The sequence below is a fragment of the Podarcis vaucheri genome (genome assembly GCF_965113315.1).
Source record: "Podarcis vaucheri genome assembly, chromosome: 16".
NCBI classification, from domain to species: Eukaryota; Metazoa; Chordata; class Lepidosauria; order Squamata; family Lacertidae; genus Podarcis; species Podarcis vaucheri.
In genome coordinates, this window is record NC_138754.1 from 17,416,367 (window position 1) to 17,436,302 (window position 19,936).

A 19,936-nucleotide genomic window follows, 5' to 3' on the forward strand; every position below is an offset into this window, starting at 1 on the left:
AGGTTCTTCTGCCATGATTCCACGTTTAGCTTCCTTCCGCCTTGACAGATAATAAGGGCTTCATTACTAAATGGTTTCAGTACTAAATTTAATATTGGTTCATTCCAATTTGCATATGAAGGAGCTGCAAATTTATATATTTAATGATTTCAGTGTGAAAGAGGCGGAAGTTGACATGCTCTTCTGAGATAACTAGCAGAATCTATTGCTTGAATCCTTTTGTATTGCTCTCTCTTGGTCCCCACTATTGTATTCATCCCCCACCCACCCAAATATTTTCAGGTGAGTTTCAAGTAGGGAGGTAAGAAGGGCATTGCTTTCTGTCTCACCCTGTGTTCCTCCCATGCAGCCCTTGCTTCTGTTCTCCTGCAGTCCACCCTTTTCTAAAAACAACATTATTCACCTCGCTTTCCACCATCGTGACATAAATTACGTTATTCCACCTCATTAATTACGTTATTCCACCTCATTAATTTCCCAGCGCCTGCCAACCTAGCAGTTCGAAAGCACCCCCGGGGGCAAGTAGATAAATAGGTACCGCTTACCAGCGGGAAGGTAAACGGCGTTCCGTGTGCGGCTCTGGCTCGCCAGAGCAGCGTTGTCACGCTGGCCACGTGACCCGGAAGTGTCTCCGGACAGCGCTGGCCCCCGGCCAATAGATGTGAGATGGGCGCACAAACCCCAGAGTCTGTCAAGACTGGCCCGTTTGGGCAGGGATACCTTTACCTTTACCTTTAATTTCAGTGCAGAGGAAGCACAATGCAAATGGTGGTGGTGAGGGAAATGTAACCAACTGCAAATTGTTTGTGGACTGAAATCAACAACAACAGTGAATACCAGTCATATCTGCTGGATTGATTCCCGTTCCAGACATTAAACAAATAAGCAAACGTGGGCAATTTTCTGCTCCCGTTTCCATTTTCTGCGGAATTCTCTTACACCCTTAGTTGTCATAATGTGTCATAATGAGCACTTTTTGCACCTCAAACATTTTTTGAAAAATGGCTTTTGTTTCCTCAGGTGTTGGGGCACTACATTCGGCGGCAGAAAGACCCGGACTCTTTCATCAATGAGATTAAATACATTGCCAGCGACCCTGATGAGAAGTATTTCTTCAACGTGACTGATGAGGCGGCCCTGAATGATATTGTGGATGCCTTAGGGGACAGGATATTTAGCCTTGAAGGTTCGAGAAGGGGGAGGATGAAAAAGGGGGGAGGCTACCACCAGATTCCCTGTGGTTTATGAAAGTTAAACAAAATGGAGTGCAGAAGAAGTGTTAGTAGGAAGCTCTCTAACACCCCCTTCATAACAAGCTCCCAGCTGACTTTGTAAACTTCAGTATGAGTGGGGCACAGTGCTGGCTCAAATCTTAAGGGCCCTCAGCACTGGGGCCCTTTTCTGCACCAATAGCACCCCTGTTGGGCTTACACGGTAGTGGCCACAGTCCGTGTCGGGTGACCCTTCATTTTAATTTCCCGCAGTCCCCTAGAGTAACAGGACATTGGGAGCACTGTGGAGGATTTAAAATAGTGGCTTCCTTTGCCAAAAGCTGTGTGGTGATACCACACAAGCATAATATTCTCTGCTGAGGGAGATTTGGATAAATCTTATAATGGGGGGCATTTGCAATGGAGAATTGGCAGGGCAGATTAAGCCCCTTCCCTCCCTGTCAGTGCTCACCTGCTATTTCAGCAAACAGAGCACACCTTGTTCATTTATCAATCTGCCTACTATATTTATCTTACTACTTTGTTGTAAAAAGAGGTGTGCAACTATTAACAGATTTCTTCTCCCCCCCCCCTTCTCCTCAGGGACCCCTGAATACAGCTCATTTGAGTTGGAAATGTCTCAGGTTGGCTTCTCTATGCACCTCCTTGAGGTATGAAGATACATTGTGGTGCAAAGTGTGGTTCTCAAACCTTCCCTCATGGACCATTTGAAAATTGCAGAGGTTCTTGGCCTCACCACTTAAGGATTGTTCTGCCTGTTTGTAGCTTTTGTAATGCTGTATGACTTCTATTTGTAATGTTATGGGCTTCAGAGGGTTCGGTCTGGATGACCCCTTAAGATCCTTTCCAAACCTGGGATCCGGTGTATCAAAGGCTAGAGTCTATAGAAGAAAGCTGACTGAAGTGAGCAGGCCAGTTCCCATGTCAAGATAAAGGCCTTAGCTAATCAGCTAAGTGCCGGTCATTCGCATCTTCAAGGAGTGAGCTCTGTTTCCATAGAGACAAATAGCGAGACTTGTCTCACTTCACCAGGCTGGATACCTTAGCATCCTAGGAATGATAGGACAAAGCAGGGAGTTGTGGGTGAGAGTTTGGCTGGTGCTGGAAGCTGGATACACAGAGATGTGTGTGCTCTGTGTTGGATTTGGGCCTTGAAATATAATAGGAAAGCAGGATCTCTTGGGGTACGAATGCTGTGAGCCCCTCCATCCTCCATGCTCAGGTTGTATAAATGTGTAAATACAATCATATACACTAAAGACACCACAGTCTCCGTTGTTGACCTTCAATCCAAGACAGCCAAACCCTGGTTAAGCAGGCACCATTATTTTTTACAGAGCTATGAATTAAGTTCATGGGTCTCTCCGTTGGTCCACAGACCACAGTTTGGGAACCACAAAGGGTAAACTGACACGCCCAAGTTTAGCCAACGCGATGTCTTCCTAAGGTAGTTGGACTTCATCTCCCATGAGCTCTTGCCCAGTGGCCATTACTGCTTGGGGCTGATGGGAGTCATGGTGCAACAGCATATGGTACACCCCCTGCTGGCTACCTCTGGTATCACTGCGTGAAAGGCAGGGGCAAATGGTTTCGGCTGCAGTCTTACTTGTGTTGTCTGGCTGGACTGCTTATGTATCTGCTTGTTCCCTGGCAGGACGGGATCCTCTTTGGCATGGTAGGGGCATATGACTGGGATGGCGCAGTCTTGAAGGAGAGCAGGAGTGGGCGGTTCATCCCGCCAAGGGAGGCCTTTGAGAGGGAGTTCCCCCTGAGGCTGAAAAACCACGCAGCCTATCTGGGTAAGGAAGGATGCCGCTTCCCATTATACAGGGAGGGAAAGAGTGGAGACCCACAAAGGGCACAAAGATAAAATCAGACCACCTGCAGGATCAGGCCAGAGGTCCTTGTAGCGCAACATCATAGAGGCCTCTGGGAAGTCCACAAGGAGATCAGGAAGCCAGTAGTCCTCCCCTGGTATCCACAGGTAGACTTGCCCTGTACATGGAGGTTTCATTTAATAGTCAAGGCACTTGGCAGGCCTGTTCTTCACCCCATCTCCCCAGTTCTCAGTGGCTATTTGTTTCCAAAATCAAGGTGATAAAATGATCCCAGCATGTTTCAAGCACGGCTCCTGTTCAGAATAGAAAACTAAAGTGAGAATCATTTGTTTTGTTTGTTTGTTAAACCACTGGCTTATGTAGGATGAATAAAAGCAAGGCAGTCCTTTGCTTTCCCCTTTCACCAAGTGTGTGAGGCCAGTCATTCCTTGGCCCATTTTGCAGAAAGAAAAGCTTAAGGCTGTGAGTGAAAAGCTAGCCAATTAGTTCAGGGCAAAACAAGAGTCCGCACAGCTTTATTATTTCTCTCTCTCTTTTCCTTCCCCAGGATACACAGTCTCCTCTATCAAGCTCAGGAACGGGAAGGGGCTGTATGTGGCTGGTGCCCCCCGCTTCAAGCACAAGGGGAAAGTGATCCTGTTTGAGATGAGCAGCGATGGCAGCGTAACCATTTCCCAGGCCCTTACTGGGGACCAAGTGAGTTTCGGGGCAGTGGAGATGATAGTAGCTGATTTCTGGAGTGACAACCGCATCCCTAGAGACTTTGTTCTTTCATTCCTGAATATGTGTGCAGTTACTGAGAGAAGAGAGTAAAAGACAGTCTGTACATGATCAGAGACACTCATCCCTTTCATACAACCTCACCTGCTGGCTATGGCTGAGGCCCAAACTCATTATGGTGGGACAAGGCAGGGGTTAGGGGTGCTGCTCCTTAGGGGAGGGAGATTCAACCCTTCCACTATCTTCGCAGGCACAACAAGAACTCGTGACACAGAACTTTGGGGTCCAAATAGATGGAGGTGGTTTCCAGCACAATTTATAGCAGCCAAGGATGGGTTGGGGGTGATGGAGGTCATTATGGATTGGGGACTGAACTGAAATACCCTCTGCACCTGAATGTAAATACCTGAATGTATTGGTTTTTTTCTACAGTGCCATCTATGCAGGTGGTGCTTTATAAAGAGCAGGTTTTTGAAAACTCTGAATTCCTCAAGATTCTGAGTCTTGCAGGACCACACACACACACAATATAGATAGATAGATAGATAGATAGATAGATAGATAGATAGATAGATAGATAAGATAGATAGCGATGAAATTGCCCCCTGGAGCTCTGAGTTTGCATCTAGGTGTCTGGGGGGTGCATCTTTCTTTATTGAGATCTGGAAATGTGTAAAATCAGGATTAAGGTGCAGGATTGTGCTGATGTCCAGTGCAGAAGAACTTGTGCAATTCTGACATAGCAGGTGGCGTCTTTCTCTGCAGATTGGCTCCTACTTTGGCAGTGAAATGTGCCCGGTGGATGTGAATGGAGATGGAATCACAGACGTACTGCTGGTGGCTGCCCCCATGTATCTGGGCCCACAGAACAAAGAGACAGGCCGCGTTTACATCTACAAAGTGGGGCAGGTGAGTGTTGTTGTTTTGGTTTTTAAAAAAACCTCTTTTTTATGAAGGGTTTTCTATAAAGAGTTAGCAGGAATACAGACAATAGCAATGGGAAACGACAATGTCTCCATCATCATACATTAGCACAATACAGCAGTACAATACATTAGTACAATACAGCAGCAGCAGCAGCAGCAACAACAGCAACAAATACTAATAATAATAATTCAGCCACTTTGGGCAGCTCCCAATAGAATATTAAACAGAATGAAACACCAAACATTAAAATTTCACTAACATTTGAGTTTATCCTGGCAATGAAGTAGACAAGGAAATGTCCCTCCAGGAAGTTCCCAGCCACCTTCAGTCACCTAACAGATGAATGGGTACCAAGTTTGAACAACTTTATTAGGGCTACTCCTCTGGCTCTCCTGCAGTCTTGAGTAAGCTTATCATTGACTGCTAATTGGCAAACTCTCTCCTCCCAAGTGTTAACAGGAAGGCTGACCACTCCCTTCCAAGTTCGTGCCATTTCCAGTCTGGCCTCTGCTGAGCAAAGAAATATTTTTCACATGGGAGAGGTGCTTACAAAGCCAGTAAATTTCAAGCTCTTCTGACACATGACCCACCTGGAACCTCATCCTGCAACAAGAAGTGCAACACTTATATTGTGGCACTCAACCTTCCCCAACCTAATGCCTTCCCTCCCAGATGTTTTGGACTACAACTCCCATCAGCCCCTGCTAGAACAGCCAATGGTCAGGGATGATGGGAGCCGTTGTCCAAAGCAATGCCATGTTTTCGTTGGCTGAGCATAGGTGCTTTATCCCGGGTCAGATTGCCCAGTACAGTACTTTGTTAGAATTCGCTTTCCAGGATCTGAGGCAGAGAAGGATCTTTCTCATCAGCTGCTATCTGAGATCCTCTAAACTGAAGATGCCCCGGTTGAAACTGGGACCTTCTGCTTCAGTCCTTAGCATAGCTGTCAACTTTCAGATTTGAAAATAAGGGATCAGCAGCCTTGAAAATAAGGGATCAGCAGCCTCACCTGTCCCAGGGACAGTCTACGGGATATCTAACAGTCCGGGATAGCAGCGGGAAGCAGCAGGAAATGGCGCTGGAATAAGGGAATTTCCTGCAAAAAAAGGGAAGGTTGACAGCTATGATCCTGAGCCTTCCTCACAGTGCTTCACAGCACACCATTATGGAGGAGGGGGTTTTCTATCCTGAAGCCAATGCCCAACGGCTCCACTGTGTCTCCCATTTTAACCATTCTCCCTCTTCTGCAGTTGCTCGTGTCTTTCAACGGGACCCTCCATGCCGACCCAAAACCTCAAGACGCTCGTTTTGGCTACTCCCTTCTGGCTGTCCCTGACCTTAATCACGACAGCTATAATGACGTTGTGGTGGGTGCGCCGCTGGAGGACAACCACCAGGGGGCAGTCTACATCTATCATGGCTACCGCACCACAGTGCTGCCCCGCTTCAAACAGGTGAGTGGGAGCCAGTGTCCAGCTCCAGTGTTTGAGTGCTCCCCACAATTCCAACAGCTCTTCCCACTAGGACATTTCCCCCAGTGTTTAGCCAAAATTGGTGCCCCTTGCCATTTCCACCCCCAGGCCCTGTTCCTATTAACTTCCCATTATCTGGGGGCCTTAAGATGGCGTTTGTGTTTTTAGCAGGCAAATCACACTGCTGGGTGATGTTCAGCTAAGATGCCCATGTCCTTTCTTAGCTGTGCTCCTGCCAGGCCAAGTCTCCCTCCCTCATCCTAAACGTGCGGCTTCTATTTTATTTTATTGCCACTAAATGCAGCGCTTTCACATTCGACTCTGTAGTATCACAAGCTGTTTTAGGTTTCAGCTCCAACCTGTCAATATCGTTTTGATTCTTTTTTTACCTTTGGTAAATAACTATTTATTTCATTTTTAACCATGACAGTACACACAAAAATGTATCAACGAAAACCAATAGCAAAAGAGAAGAGTAAAATGTAAAAGAGAGAAAGAAGAAAGAAAACCATAGATAACAAAATTAAGCAATGTCCTCGTACCATTTTGATATTTGATTCTGATTCTCTCACCGCACTAAGTTCAGGACAGATAAAAGAAAATCCAGCACGTAGTTTAACTATGGAACTCTCTGCCACAGGAGGCAGGGATTGCTACCAACCTTGATGACTTTAAAAGAGGGTTAGACAAATTAATGAAGGAGGGGGGCTGTCAATGGCTACTTGCCACGAGGTCTGTGCTCTTCCTCCACTCTCGAAGGCAGTGATGCTTCCAGATATCAGTTGCTAGAAACCACAGAAGGAGAGAGGGCTCTTGAGTTCAGGTCCTGCTTGATGGTTTCACATTGGGGCATCTGGTTGCTCACTGTGAGAACAAGTTGCTGGACTAGACAGGGTCTCCTTTGGCCTGTTCCAGCAGGCTCTTATGTTCAGTGTGGTGGTTAAGAGCGGTAGTCTTGCAATCTGGGGAACCGGGTTCGCTTCCCTGCTCCTCCACATGCAGCTGCTGGGTGACCTTGGGCTAGTCACACTTCTGTGAAGTCTCTCAGCCCCACTCAGCTCACACAGTGTTTGTTGTGGGGGAGGAAGGGAAAGGAGAATGTTAGCCGCTTTGAGACTCCTTAGGGTAGTGATAAAGCGGGATATCAAATCCAAACTCCTCCTCCTCCTCCTCCTCCTCTTCTTCTTCTTCTTAAGTACATTTGGAACTACTGTAGTGAGAGCTCTTACAGAGCAGCATTACTGATTAAAACCAAACACCCCACATTCTGTGTGTCTTCAGCCTTTGATTTTCTCTTTCCGGCAGCGCATTGAGTCGGCCGGCCTCCGCCGAGGCCTCCGCTACTTTGGCCGCAGCTTGGACGGGCAAATCGATTTGGATGGGGATGGCCTGGTGGACCTTGCCGTTGGAGCACAGGGTGCTGCGGTGGTCTTGAGGTGAGGAAAGCTGAAAGGTGGGAGGGAATGAAAGCTGCACCCAGGCAAAGGGAACATCAAGGTCGTTGAAGTGCGCTTCATGGCCGATGGGAATCTGAGCACTGGTCTCTCCCCAGGGACTAGTCTGATACTCTAACCGCTACACCAAGCTGCCGCTCAAAGCAGTATCATACCACTTTAAACAATCACGGTTTCCCCAAAGGAAACTGTAGTATTTTAAGAGCTGTTGAAAGACCCATATTCCCCTTCCAGAGCGACAGTTCCCCGAGTGGTTTAGCAATCAATCCCTTTTCACTTTCACAGGGAACTCTGGGAATTGTAGCTCTGTGAGGGGAATAAGGGGTCTCCTAATAACTCTCAGGGATGCGGGTGGCGCTGTGGGTTAAACCACAGAGCCTAGGACTTGCCAATCAGAAGGTTGGTGGTTCGAATCCCTGCGACGGGGTGAGCTCCCGTTGCTCAGTCCCTGCTCCTGCCAACCTAGCAGTTCAAAAGCACGTCAAAGTGCAAGTAGATAAATAGGTACCGCTCCGGCGGGAAGGTAAACGGCGTTTCCGTGCGCTGCTCTGGTTCGCCAGAAGCAGCTTAGTCATGCTGGCCACATGACCCGGAAGCTGTACGCCAGTTCCCTCGGCCAATAAAGCGAGATGAGCGCCGCAACCCCAGAGTCGGCCACGACTGGACCTAATGGTCAGGGGATCCTTTACCCTAATAACTCTCAGGATTCTTTGCAGGGAGCCATGACTGTTTAAAGTGATACGATATTGCTTCAGACGTATAGCGCAGAACTTAGGCCCAACTTTGGGATTTTTTTTTATTTAACAATATCATTTTCCTTCCTGCTGAGGGGGGCAGGTCAAGGAGGATTGTGCAAGTCAACACTTCAGTCACTGCTAACCCTCCGTCCATCAATGTGATTCAGAAGAACTGCCAGAGGAACAGAAAGGAGTCTCTTTGTGTGACGGCAAACATCTGCTTCAGGGTGTCTTCCCGGTCTCTGGGCCCAAGGGACAGCCACTTCAGTGAGTAGCGCCCTCTCGGCAGGCGTGTTGTTGGGGGTGGGCAGGATCTTCTCCACAATTTCCTCTGGACTGTTTTTGGGTAGTTAATGCATTTGGAGAAAACTTGAATTGGAGTGTTATCTGGGTTGCAAGGCAGGGTCTTAATTTGGGGATGGAATAACTAGATACAGTGGTACCTCGGGTTACAGACGCTTCAGGTTACAGACTCCACTAACCCAAAAATATTACCTCGGGTTAAGAACTTTGTTTCAGAATGAGAACAGAAATCATGCCGCGGCGGCAGCGGGAGGCCCCATTAGCTAAAGTGGTGCTTCAGGTTAAGAACAGTTTCAGGTTAAGAACGAACCTCCGGAACGAATTAAGTTCTTAACCCGAGGTACCACTGTATAAAGTAACTTTTAGCTAGAGATTATTTGGGGGCAATGGAAGGGAAATTGATTTGCAAACAGGATAAGTTGGAAAATTAACTGGGGGTAAATTAATTAATGGGAAGCTGATTGGGGGCAATCTGGGGCAGGGGGCAAATTTGTTGAAGAATTTATCTGGGGGGATATGGATGAGAAATCAGGCAGCTTGCATTCTGTGATACTTTAAATCTAAACTCGTGTTCGTGCCTGTAGGCCTGTGCCCCTAATCCAGGCATAGGCAAACTCAGCCCTCCCGATGTTTTGGGACTACAACTCCCATCATCCCTAGCTAACAGGACCAGTGGTCAGGGATGATGGGAATTGTAGTCCCAAAAACATCTGGAGGGCCGAGTTTGCCTATGTCTGCCCTAATCTTAAACTACCTCGCAACACCAGCTCTTGAGGAGCCTTGCGATTGGCTGTTGGCTGATCACATGACTGAAACCAGGCATCACCAGCCTAGGACCCTCCATAAGTTTCTGACTGCAACTCCCACCAGCCCCAGCCCCCATGACCAATGCCCGAGGAGGATGGGAAATGTAGTCCAAGGTTAGCAAAGGCTGGCTTAGCTTGACTCCACTCACTGCTTGGCCCTAGGTATAAAGTACAACGTCTCCCTGGATGACAGAAAATTTGGGGCAAGGGCCGTCTTCGATGGCAACTCCCAAAAGCTGCTGCAGAAGAGGACCCGGGCCACCGTGGGTAGGACAACCTGCTCGGCGGTCCGTTTCCACGTGATTGTGAGTACATTACAAGTGTGGGTGGGACAGTTCTGACTCCGACTGATGCAGATAGAGACCCCAGGGGTCATCTAGTCCAACCCCCTGCAATGCAGGAATCACCGCTAAAATATTCCAACCTCTGCTTAAAAACCACCAAGGTGCACGGTGTTCCCCTGTTTTAATCTCAGCAATGCTGTGAATCTTTATCAGGCCTGCTATCTAAAGACAACCCTGGATTTGTTTGTCCTTTGCAGGACACCTCCGATTACCTGAGGCCGGTTGCAGTCCTGGTGAAGTTTGCACTGAATGATGCTGAGCCAGGCCCTGTGCTGGACGATAAATCACCCACCAGTGTTAAGAAATTGGTGAGTAGCACATGCACAGATGCCCCTTTACCTGCTGCCCATGCCGTTCTGCACGTCAAACCAGACCAATTTTGCTGCATGTCCTGCAAGACCTTCTTCCTGCTTTGCTAACCTGGGGGTCAAGATTTCATTTTGGAGATACTTAATTCTTGCTATTACTGCTATTATTATTATTTTTGTATTTTTACAGTTAGACCTTATTATGACCTACATGGTATTTGTATAATTTTATTCTATAGTTACTGAAATGAATTTTTAAAAGGACTGGTTTATCTAATGCATATATGGCTGCTTTTAGAAACAGAGGAGCATTCCCCCTTTATGTACCTTGCTTGAGAACTATATAGTTGTGTAACCTATTCATATAAGTTTATCTGTTTTTGAATCATGATTAATTCATAATACAATATAAAATAAAAATAAATTAATCAATTAATAATATTGTGGAGAGGGGTTTGCATCACACAGAATCATCCTGCCTCTTGCTTTCTCTTTAGATCCCCTTCTTTAAGGATTGTGGTGAAGACGACGAGTGTATAACAGATCTGGTGTTGCGAGCTCAGATGGACATCACAGGATCCAGGTAGGAATTGGAGTGAAAGGTCCCTCTCTCGCTACATCAGGCTAAGCAAGTAGTTCATCACCTTAGTTCATCAGCCACTTGCTGGTCCTCCTGGCCCAGGACCCTGTCAAACCAGTTCCTCCATAACAGGTGGCAGGAGATCTGTTGCTGATGATAATCAGCTTGAGAGAATCATTTGATTGGGAGGCTGGGCAGAACTCAAGACCCCTGCCCTCCTCACCTTTTGCAAGGCAGGCGTTTGCCATCTCCTCTTCTCGTTCCAGGCAGAAGCCGCACGTGATCCGCAAAGGGAAGCGGAAAGTCTTGGTGGACGTCCTGCTGGAGAACAAGCAGGAGAACGCCTACAATGCCAGCCTGTGGCTCTGGTTTTCCAGAAACCTCCACTTTTCCAGCCTCGTGCTCAAGGTAAAGCAGAGGCCCTGTTCCCGACTGGCGTTCCGCTGTGGTCAAAAGTGGTGGGCTGGAAGCAGAACGAAATGATCGCTAGGATACTGAGGGTCACCCTCTGGCCAGGGACAATGCTGGCTCCAGGAGGACTGAGAGTTGCCATAGCATTCTGGAAAGAGAGGCTGTCACATCTCTGAGGCTTAAATGTCTTGGTGCCAACCTGAAAACTCCTGTGTGAATCATGCAGATGTGCATTTTTCACATCATTTATTCTGCTTCTTCATTTCTTCTTATTGGGGGGGGGGCTGGGGGGGGGACTTGAGCTCCAGAAATTCAGCAGCTCCCCTCACTCCTGAGATTGCACCAAGGATTCAAGCTTTGTCTTTGCAGCCAATGGTGTTTTGTCACAATCACACGGTCTATGTGCATGTTTTCTTTTTTATATAAAAAAGCAGAGATTATGCAACTGTTTACCAAATCCTGCAGGTTTTCTGTAGCCCAGAAGGTATACAACCTGGCCTCCGCAGCCCAAGGCTCTTTAAACACCTGTGTGATAAGCAGAAATTGAATGGGCACAGTTTTCTCTAGCTCAGAGGTGTAGCAACCTTACGCGTTGGATCTCTGCCTCCTGTGAACCTTTTTGAAAGCTCTTGCCAGGAAAGCAAAAGGTGGAAACTCAAGTTGAGGAGGCTGGATCCCATTCCATGTGCTTGATGGTTCTCTCCTTTTGCAGCTTTGCTCTCTCCTTCCTTCCACAGGGGGAGAACTCAGTGAAGGTGGAATGCACCTCCCCATCTTCCCAAACCCGAGCTTGCCGTGTGGGCTACCCTGTCTTCAGGTCCTTAGCAAAGGTGAGAGAGAAAGAGCAGCTCTTCAGCATCCCCTTAGAGCAGGGCTCCTTGGAACATTTCCTAGGTGAACAGTATTCCATTTTTTCACGTAGGAAAAATAAAATAAAAGACAGCTAAAGGAAGATGTGGGCTGTGTACTCGCTATACACTTCAAGCACATGACTGCCCCCAAAGCATCTTAGGAACTGTAGTTTACCTCCCATGGAGCTACAATTCCCAGCACTCTTAACAAACTACAATTCCTAGAGTTCATTGAGGGAAGCCAATGTGGTACAGAGTTTATGAACGGTGTAGAAAAAGCAGATACGGAAATGTCCCCCCCCCCCTCTTTCACAGGTAGCCTTTGTCCTGGAGTTTGAATTCAGCTGCTCTACCCTTCTGAACAAAGCACAGGTGAAGCTCACAGCCAGCAGGTGAGAACCAGGGAAAAGTCAGAAAGAAGGCCATCTATCTATCTATCTATCCACCTCTTCAGCTTTGTATTTATTTTTGATTCAGATTTGTCATGGCTAATGACTAGTACAATATAGTTGTACTAATGACTAGTACAATATAGTTGTACCTTGGTTGTACCTTGGTTCTGGGACTCCGTACGACTCCTGGCACCTTTCGACAACCAAGGCGTGGCTTCTGATTGGCTGCAGGAGCTTCCTGCACTCAGTCGGAAGCCGTGTCAGATGTTCAGCTTCCGGAAAAAAACGTTTGCAAACCGAAACACTCACTTCTGGGTTTGTGGCATTCGGGAGCCAAAACACCTGAGTACAAAGGCGTTTGAGAACCAAGGTACGACTGTAAAGTTATTTGGCTTTGCATTTGACCAACTAGAAGTTGTGTAGAGGAGGGTGGCCCTCAAATTCAAGGGCCTAAAAACTGAGCCTAATGAGGAATGATTGAGGTAGCTGGGGATGCTTAGCTTGCAGAAGAGAAGACTAAGAGCTGATAGGACAGCCATGCTCAAATATGTGGAAATTGTTTCCCATTTGGTTGTGTATTTTTTTGATGTGGTTTATTTATTGTTTATGACTTTTGTAATTTGTATGTAAATCTTGTTATGCTGTAAGCCGCCTTGAGCATTGTTTTTTTAACTGGAAAGACGGCATACAAATAAAAAATGATGATGATGATGATATCTGAAAGTCTGTCACATGGGAGATGGGGCAAGCTTGTTTTCTGCTGCTGCAGAGGACTAATGAGTTCAAATTACAAGGAAGAGATTCTGACTAAACAGTAAGAATACCTTTCTGACAGGACAGTGGAAAGGACTACCTCAGGAGGTGGTGGACTCTCCTTCACTGGATGTTTTTAAACAGAGTTTGGATTGCCTTCTTTATCGGAGATTCCTGCAGCACGGGGGTTGGACTTGATGACGCTTTGGGTCCCTACCAGCCCAACAATTCTATGATTTTATTATCTTTCCTGCAGTGACAGCCATGAATTGAATGAGACCCTGACCGACAACATGGCACAGCCCCTTGCCTATATCCGTTATGAGCCCGACCTTTTGCTGACCAGGTGAGGACCTCTGTGTAGAGTGAGCTGCATGCAGGTTGGATAAGAGGATGGAGCCCCCTCCTTGCAAGGTGTCCCTGGCAGGATGATTTAGCTCCCCCAGGGTGGAGACTAAACCAAATGTGAACACCATCATCACTTGGCTAATTCAGTCCAATGGCTACCTTTTATCTCTGTTGATATTAGAGGCTCTGGTTCCTCACGCAGGGATGCTTTCAGTTCTGACGCAACTCCCCAGTAGGACTACCCTGGCCTGTCTTAATACTTAGATTACCCTTCTAACTGTTGGCTGGCAAGGAACCAGTAAAGGAGAATTCCCTGGATGGCAAGATCCAAGTTTGGGGCAAGTACTCTTTTGTGAGAGAACCCCTGCAGAGATGTAAAATCACAAGATATGCAGCAAAGCAAAGTGTGGAAATATATAGACTGTTTATTTAAAGGTCTAATATGCCCTCCTAAGTTTCAAAACCTCTTCCCTTAGCATAGGAAAAGACCATAAGTTAACAATGGTTTACTTACAAACTCTTCAAAGGTCAGATTCATGTTTTTTCCCATACAGCGTTGAGAAAACACAGGCAGCAAAACTTCAGTAGGTTAGTTTCAGTGCTGAAAGTTCCTAAATTATTTGTATAGGAACACAAGGGTGGCTTGCAGAAAGCCATGGGGTCTGAGCTGGGAGCCACCAGCTCCTCTTTACACATAGGAGTTCACATGGTAGACTGAGGGAAATAGTAGACTTGACTTCCTTCCTCTCAATGTGAAGGGGAGTGACTTAGCTAAGCCTGGCAGGACAGCTTACCCTATGGCATAAACCCCTTCATGCATTAATTAGACTTAAGCATTTTGGTTATATGAGACTGGTTATCTGACACTAATTTATTCCACATTACTTACCTTAGATGGGTGGGCTGAACTTTTGAGTTTCATTAGCTCTAAACATCCCACAGCACTTATTGTCATTACGGGTGGTCTGAATAGGAGGATTAGTGATGACATCTCTAGGCCTCCCATTTTCATAATAAATAGATTGGGAAGATCTCTTCCTTTTGGAGTATCCCTCCAGGGATAGCTGCCTGAACCATCAAGGGATATTGGAATAGATATGGAGTTTGGAAAGAAATGAAGTTACAATTGATCAACATGGCCTACCTTCCAGGGGCGGGGCGAGGGAAACAGGTGCTATTAAAGGATGTCAATTTATAAATACTGCAATTTATTTCTACCATTTATACCCCATTTTTCTTCTTCATGGAGCTCAAGATGGCTCACATGGTTCTCCCCCTCCTCATTTAATCCCCACAACACCCCTGTGAGGTAGATTAGACTGAGAGTAACTGGCTCAACATCACCCAGTGAGGTTCATGGCTGAGTGGGGATTCGAACCCTGGTCTCCCACTCCCTGGTCTGACACTCTTAAGTGCTATATCACCATAGGAGATGGGACTAGGTGGGCGGTACAGTCATACCTCGGGTTGAAGTAGCTTCAGGTTGAGCATTTTCGGGTTGCGCTCCATGGCGACCCGGAAGTAACAGAGCGTGTTACTTCCGGGTTTCGCTGCTCGCGCAGATGCTCAAAATGATGTCACACGCATGCGTGGAAACGGTGAATCGCGGCACGTGCAGACGTGTGGATGCAGGTTGCGTTAGCTTCAGGATGCGAACGGGGCTCCGGAACGGATCCTGTTCGCATCCAGAGGTACCACTGTATATAGATTTTCTTCTTCAGGCAACAAAAGGCCTTGGGTCATCTCTGTAGAGTGTGCAGTAAGCAAACAATCTGGGTTATTTGCGCTCTGAGCCCGGCCTTGGGTAGGGAGGGCGGGGTATATATAAAAATAATTGTTGTTGTTGTTGTTGTTAAGGGTTGCCGTGGAGAAATTGGAAACTGCAGCCTACACAATCTAGAACTGACCCAGCTTATTTTCTATGGTTCTTCTCTCCCTCAGCGAGTCTACCCTGAACCGCTACGAGGTGCATCCTGTTGGGACATTTCCAAGCGGTATGAGCCCCGAGTTTAGGACTACCGTCAAGGTAAATAAGGAGTTGGGACAGGGTTTGTATGTCAGCAGTAACACAGGGAAGGGTGGCCAATTTTCTGCTCCTCTGCAGAATATCATGCTTTATCATTAGCGGCATTAGTAAGGCAGCGGCGAACCTGTGCCTGGGCTGGACCACCTCAGATCGCAGGTAGTGGCTCCTCTAAGTAAAATATACAAGCATATCTCTGTGTAGAAGTCTAGCTTATCAGGGGTCCAAGTCTTGAAGTTTAATCCAGACTGCAGGACTCACATGACTAAATGCTTCTCCAGCAGACCCAGGCAAATTGGGGTACCAATCCTTTAAGATCAGGGCTGGCCCCCCAGAAGCTTTTGAGCTCCCATTCCCATCAGCCCCCTGGCCAGCATGGCCAATGGTCAGGGTTGATCAGAGCCTGATAACAGTTAGAAGGCCACAGGCTCCCCTCTCTTTCTTTTGGGCACCTGGTTCCACAGACACACCTGTTGACTTATTACTGTGACCATCTTTCTTCTCACCACTGCAATGCCTAATAGAAAAAGAAGAAAAGCAACTGGCAAAGGCACTGTTCACTCCTGTGGGTTCAGAGAGCGAGTTTATAGCTCCTGCCCAATCAGATTTTCAAAGTTCAGCTTAGAGAAATCCACAGTTTCAGATTCCAGTTTTGTGCAGTTTTTTGCTTCATCTATTGGACACTCTTCTCATCCTTGTAGGTGCAAAACCTCGGCTGCTATGCAGTGGAGAACCTCTCCCTTGTCATGGACCTGCCTGCCACAGCCTATCAGAACAGTGAATTCCTCTCCGTCACACGCATCATTGCAGATAACGTGAGTCACTAGGCCTTCACCCGCATAAGTGCTTTGGGGCCTCTGTTCTTGCTGTCATTTGGGGTCTTAGGGGGAAATTCCAAATGACACTTTCCTGTTCATGGGGCAGCAAGTTCTCTTGCACAGCCCTGGCAATGCACCACGTATGACATCGGGACAGATTTGGCCCAGAAGGCTGCTGTTGCTGATCTGCTCAGTTTCAAAATCTGCAATCCGGTTTAGAGTGAACACCTACTAACTTGCGGGCAAAGGATGTTCTTGTGCTTGCCATTGGGGCATCTGGTTGGCCACTGTGAGAGCAGGATGCTGGACTAGATAGGCCCCCTTTGGCCTGATCCAGCGACCAGACGCTCCCTATGCTCATGGCTCACAAGGTCCTCTTATACAAGTCCTTAAATGTTCTAAAAGCCCAGCTTTAGTAAAGTTTAAGTTGCAAACAGCTCTGTCCACTTCCTCTAGCACTTTGGGTTCAGCAGGTTCTTCTTAATTTTAGCTGGCGGCTGCGCAGGGCTTTTTTTCAGCCAGAATTTGCCAGAACTCAGTTCCAGCATCTCTTAGGTGTGTGCCATTGCCATTATAAGAGAACAAAGACAGTGTTCATGATGAGTTCCGGCACCTCTTTTTCTAGAAAAATAGCACTGCTGCTGGATATTGTTTAGGACATCTTAATGCCAAAAGAGATGAGAGAGAGAGCGCAAAATGGGAGGGGCCAAACATGAATAAGGGGAGGGAAGGAAATCCATTCCTGTTCAGAGACCTGGGTGTCTGCTGCAGGTCCTCAAGGAAAAGCTTAGAAGGACCCCTCACACATATTGATGTCCCTTTCCATTTTCCAGGTGACCTGCACCATGCAAAATTTGACAGAGGCCTCTCAAAATGCAGCTGGTGGTGTGATGATCCCTGTTCATCCGGAAGAACTTGTGCACATAGAGAAACTGGTGAGTGCCATGTTAGCAGACCTTGCAGCTTGGGTGAATTTGATTGAAGTTTCTGGAGTTTAAAGGCTTTATTCATGCAGGAACTATGTACAATATGAGTGGAGATGACAGAGAAAATAATAGATGTCTGGAGAGACTAGCAAACAAAATGGCTCAGCTTTTATGGGTAAATTTAACATAGACATATAAACTACAAACAAGTGCTGGCCAGATTGCAACACAAAGTGTGCCCTCATGTGGTTTAAAGTAACTCAAGAGAAGGAGATGTATTTGCCTTTTTCCAACTTTCCCTCCTCTGGCTTCCTCACTGTGACTCAGGCAGCTTCAAGACTGGCTGTCTCTATCACAACCCAACTGTTGCTTTTCCATTGCAAGCATTTCAGTGCAAACTAAAAGGTCAGTTAAAATTGTTTTAACACAATTTAAAATGGGACCATCCAGAAAGGTAAATATGGAGAGTCCCAAGTGGATATATTTTCCCCCATTTTATGTTGCACCCATGATTGCAGAGTGTGTACACTAATTTTTGTTTGTTTGTTTAGATTTCCTAAGAACCATTCACCTGCTTGATTGTTTTTTTAAAAAAATATCTTCATAGTGATTTAGAAAGAAAATAAAGCAATACAATTATTAGTAAAAAGAGTTAACAACATATATTTAAAAACATTCAAAATATAAAATAAAATCAGCAACAAACTGAAACAGATTAAAACTCCTAAACCTCCCACATGCACACCATGTTCCCAATGAAAACCACCCCATAACCACCCCATTTGGACCTGGTGAAAGGGGGGGCTGCCTACCCCCTCCACTTCATAATGTTATTTGGATTATTGAAGCCCGAGAGTAGAGTTGATCTTCCAGTTGCAGGCTTAAAGGAGGACAGCAAGGATTGGGTGCTACTAATGGGGTGCTAGCCAGGGTTGTGCAGTGGTTACGGTGTTGGACTAGTAACTGGGAGATCAGGGTTCAAATCCCCACTCAGCCATGAGGCTCCCTGGGTAACTTGGAACACAGTCACTGCCTCTCAGCCTATCGTACCTCACAGGGTTGTTGTGGGGATTAGATGAGGAGGGCTGGAGAACACTGACCTCCTTAGAGGAAAAAAGGTGGTGCTTAAATATGCAACATATAATTAAATAAATAATGCACCCACATCTGGAAGCAGCCTAGGTTGAGAAGCGGGGGAGTGGGGAAGGTTGGGGAAAGGTACAGAAAATGCCTAGAATTCTGCCCACGCTTTGACTGGGTCTTGGGTGGAACGAGCAGAGGCAAAGAAAGGGCTGAGGTCTCTTTTTCCTGCCAGAATTGCACCAACGCCAGATGCCAAGTGGTGAAGTGTGAGCTGCCGCACATCGAGAGGAACGCGGAAGTCTCCATCCACCTGCTGAGAGCAGTTCACAACGAGTTTTTCAGGAGGGTGAGCGCAGACTTTGTGCCCTCTCTCATGCATGCACCCTTGAGTTCCTGCTTAAGAGGGTCTTATATGCCCTTGGCTGGTAGCATGGGAAAATCTGGACTGAATGTGTTTGTATGCACAGGTACGTAGGTAAGTAGATAGGTGCAGGCTGTCATGACGATGACTGTGTGGACCCTGCATAAAACCTGCATGTCCAATTTGTTCAGATAGAGCAGTAAACTCCCCTGGAAGCACCTGGTGAGTTTGAAAGTCACCAGAATGGAATTCCTTCTTTGCTTTGTTTTAGAATGAAACAGGGTTAGGAGCATCCGGTAGCAGATTGAGGCTGTGACGGTGGTGGGGGAATGCAACCCCTAAAAAGGCAAACTTACCTCTATTCACTAAAGCAGTGTTGTGCTGAGAATCCAGGGGCATCACAGCCTCTCAGTCTTACAGGATTGTTGTGGGGTAAGGGAGAGCCATATGCACCACACTCCCTTGGAGGATAAATGCAAGAATGAAATAAACAAAAATAAATGCACTTGCCAGCTGGGAACCTGCCTTGGGAGGTGTTTCCTCTTCTTCTTCTTCTGAACACCCCTCTTGTCTCTTTCTTTCCATTTCGTGGACGAAGGCTAAATTCAAGACTGTGAAGGTTGTGAGCAGGTTCACACTGACCAGCCAGGAAGAGGAGAACCTCCTTCTGCTTCCAGAGGCTGCCCATCAACGGGAGGTAGGAGGGGCTGCTGGCCTTTCCAAGGCTGGGGTGGTGGTGGTTTGAGCTGCAGCAGCTTCTGCGTCACAGCAAAAAAAAATCCCCTTAAGAATGAATGGAAATTGTTTACTTTGTTATGCAAGCGAATGATTTCCAGGGATTGCATTGTGTATGGTAAGCAGGACCTGTCTGTATGTATTCACAATCGCAATAAGGCATGAAAGCTTGGGGTGTGTGTGTTTTTTAAAAAGAGTTGAGTGCGTTGGGCTTAGGCTTAAGAGAAATCAGTGAGAAACCCCTGTTCATGTCAACTGCTCTCTTGCTGTCTTTGTGATGCCCTTTCAGTCTGAACTAACCAGCTCTGAATCCTCATCACGCCTCCCAACACTACCAGTGGGCCTTTTCTGGGATTCAGCAGATTTCTCCCTTTACTCGTTGCAGACCATCTTGGAGATCATCCAGACCAATCTGGTCCCTCTTTCACTCTGGATCCTGATTGGCAGCATCATTGGGGGGCTCCTGCTGCTGGCTCTGATTATCATCTGTTTGTGGAGGGTAAGAGTCATGCTA

At 46.8% G+C, this 19,936-nt stretch overlaps 1 protein-coding gene across 1 annotated transcript in view; it reads left to right on the forward strand.

Annotated features, from left to right (window-relative positions):
* Positions 1–19,936, forward strand: part of ITGA10 (integrin subunit alpha 10) — a 52,037-nt gene that overhangs the window by 29,870 nt on the left and 2,231 nt on the right. The window contains exons 9-29 of the mRNA XM_082203893.1: positions 1,021–1,186; positions 1,815–1,882; positions 2,887–3,031; positions 3,618–3,766; positions 4,556–4,699; positions 5,968–6,171; positions 7,495–7,625; positions 8,481–8,647; positions 9,652–9,794; positions 10,031–10,141; positions 10,639–10,724; positions 10,988–11,129; positions 11,870–11,962; positions 12,299–12,375; positions 13,385–13,474; positions 15,418–15,502; positions 16,201–16,314; positions 17,151–17,252; positions 18,559–18,672; positions 19,286–19,384; positions 19,808–19,921. Coding sequence (XP_082060019.1) covers positions 1,021–1,186; positions 1,815–1,882; positions 2,887–3,031; positions 3,618–3,766; positions 4,556–4,699; positions 5,968–6,171; positions 7,495–7,625; positions 8,481–8,647; positions 9,652–9,794; positions 10,031–10,141; positions 10,639–10,724; positions 10,988–11,129; positions 11,870–11,962; positions 12,299–12,375; positions 13,385–13,474; positions 15,418–15,502; positions 16,201–16,314; positions 17,151–17,252; positions 18,559–18,672; positions 19,286–19,384; positions 19,808–19,921 — 2,544 coding nt within the window. The remainder of the gene's footprint in view (positions 1–1,020; positions 1,187–1,814; positions 1,883–2,886; positions 3,032–3,617; positions 3,767–4,555; positions 4,700–5,967; positions 6,172–7,494; positions 7,626–8,480; positions 8,648–9,651; positions 9,795–10,030; positions 10,142–10,638; positions 10,725–10,987; positions 11,130–11,869; positions 11,963–12,298; positions 12,376–13,384; positions 13,475–15,417; positions 15,503–16,200; positions 16,315–17,150; positions 17,253–18,558; positions 18,673–19,285; positions 19,385–19,807; positions 19,922–19,936) is intronic.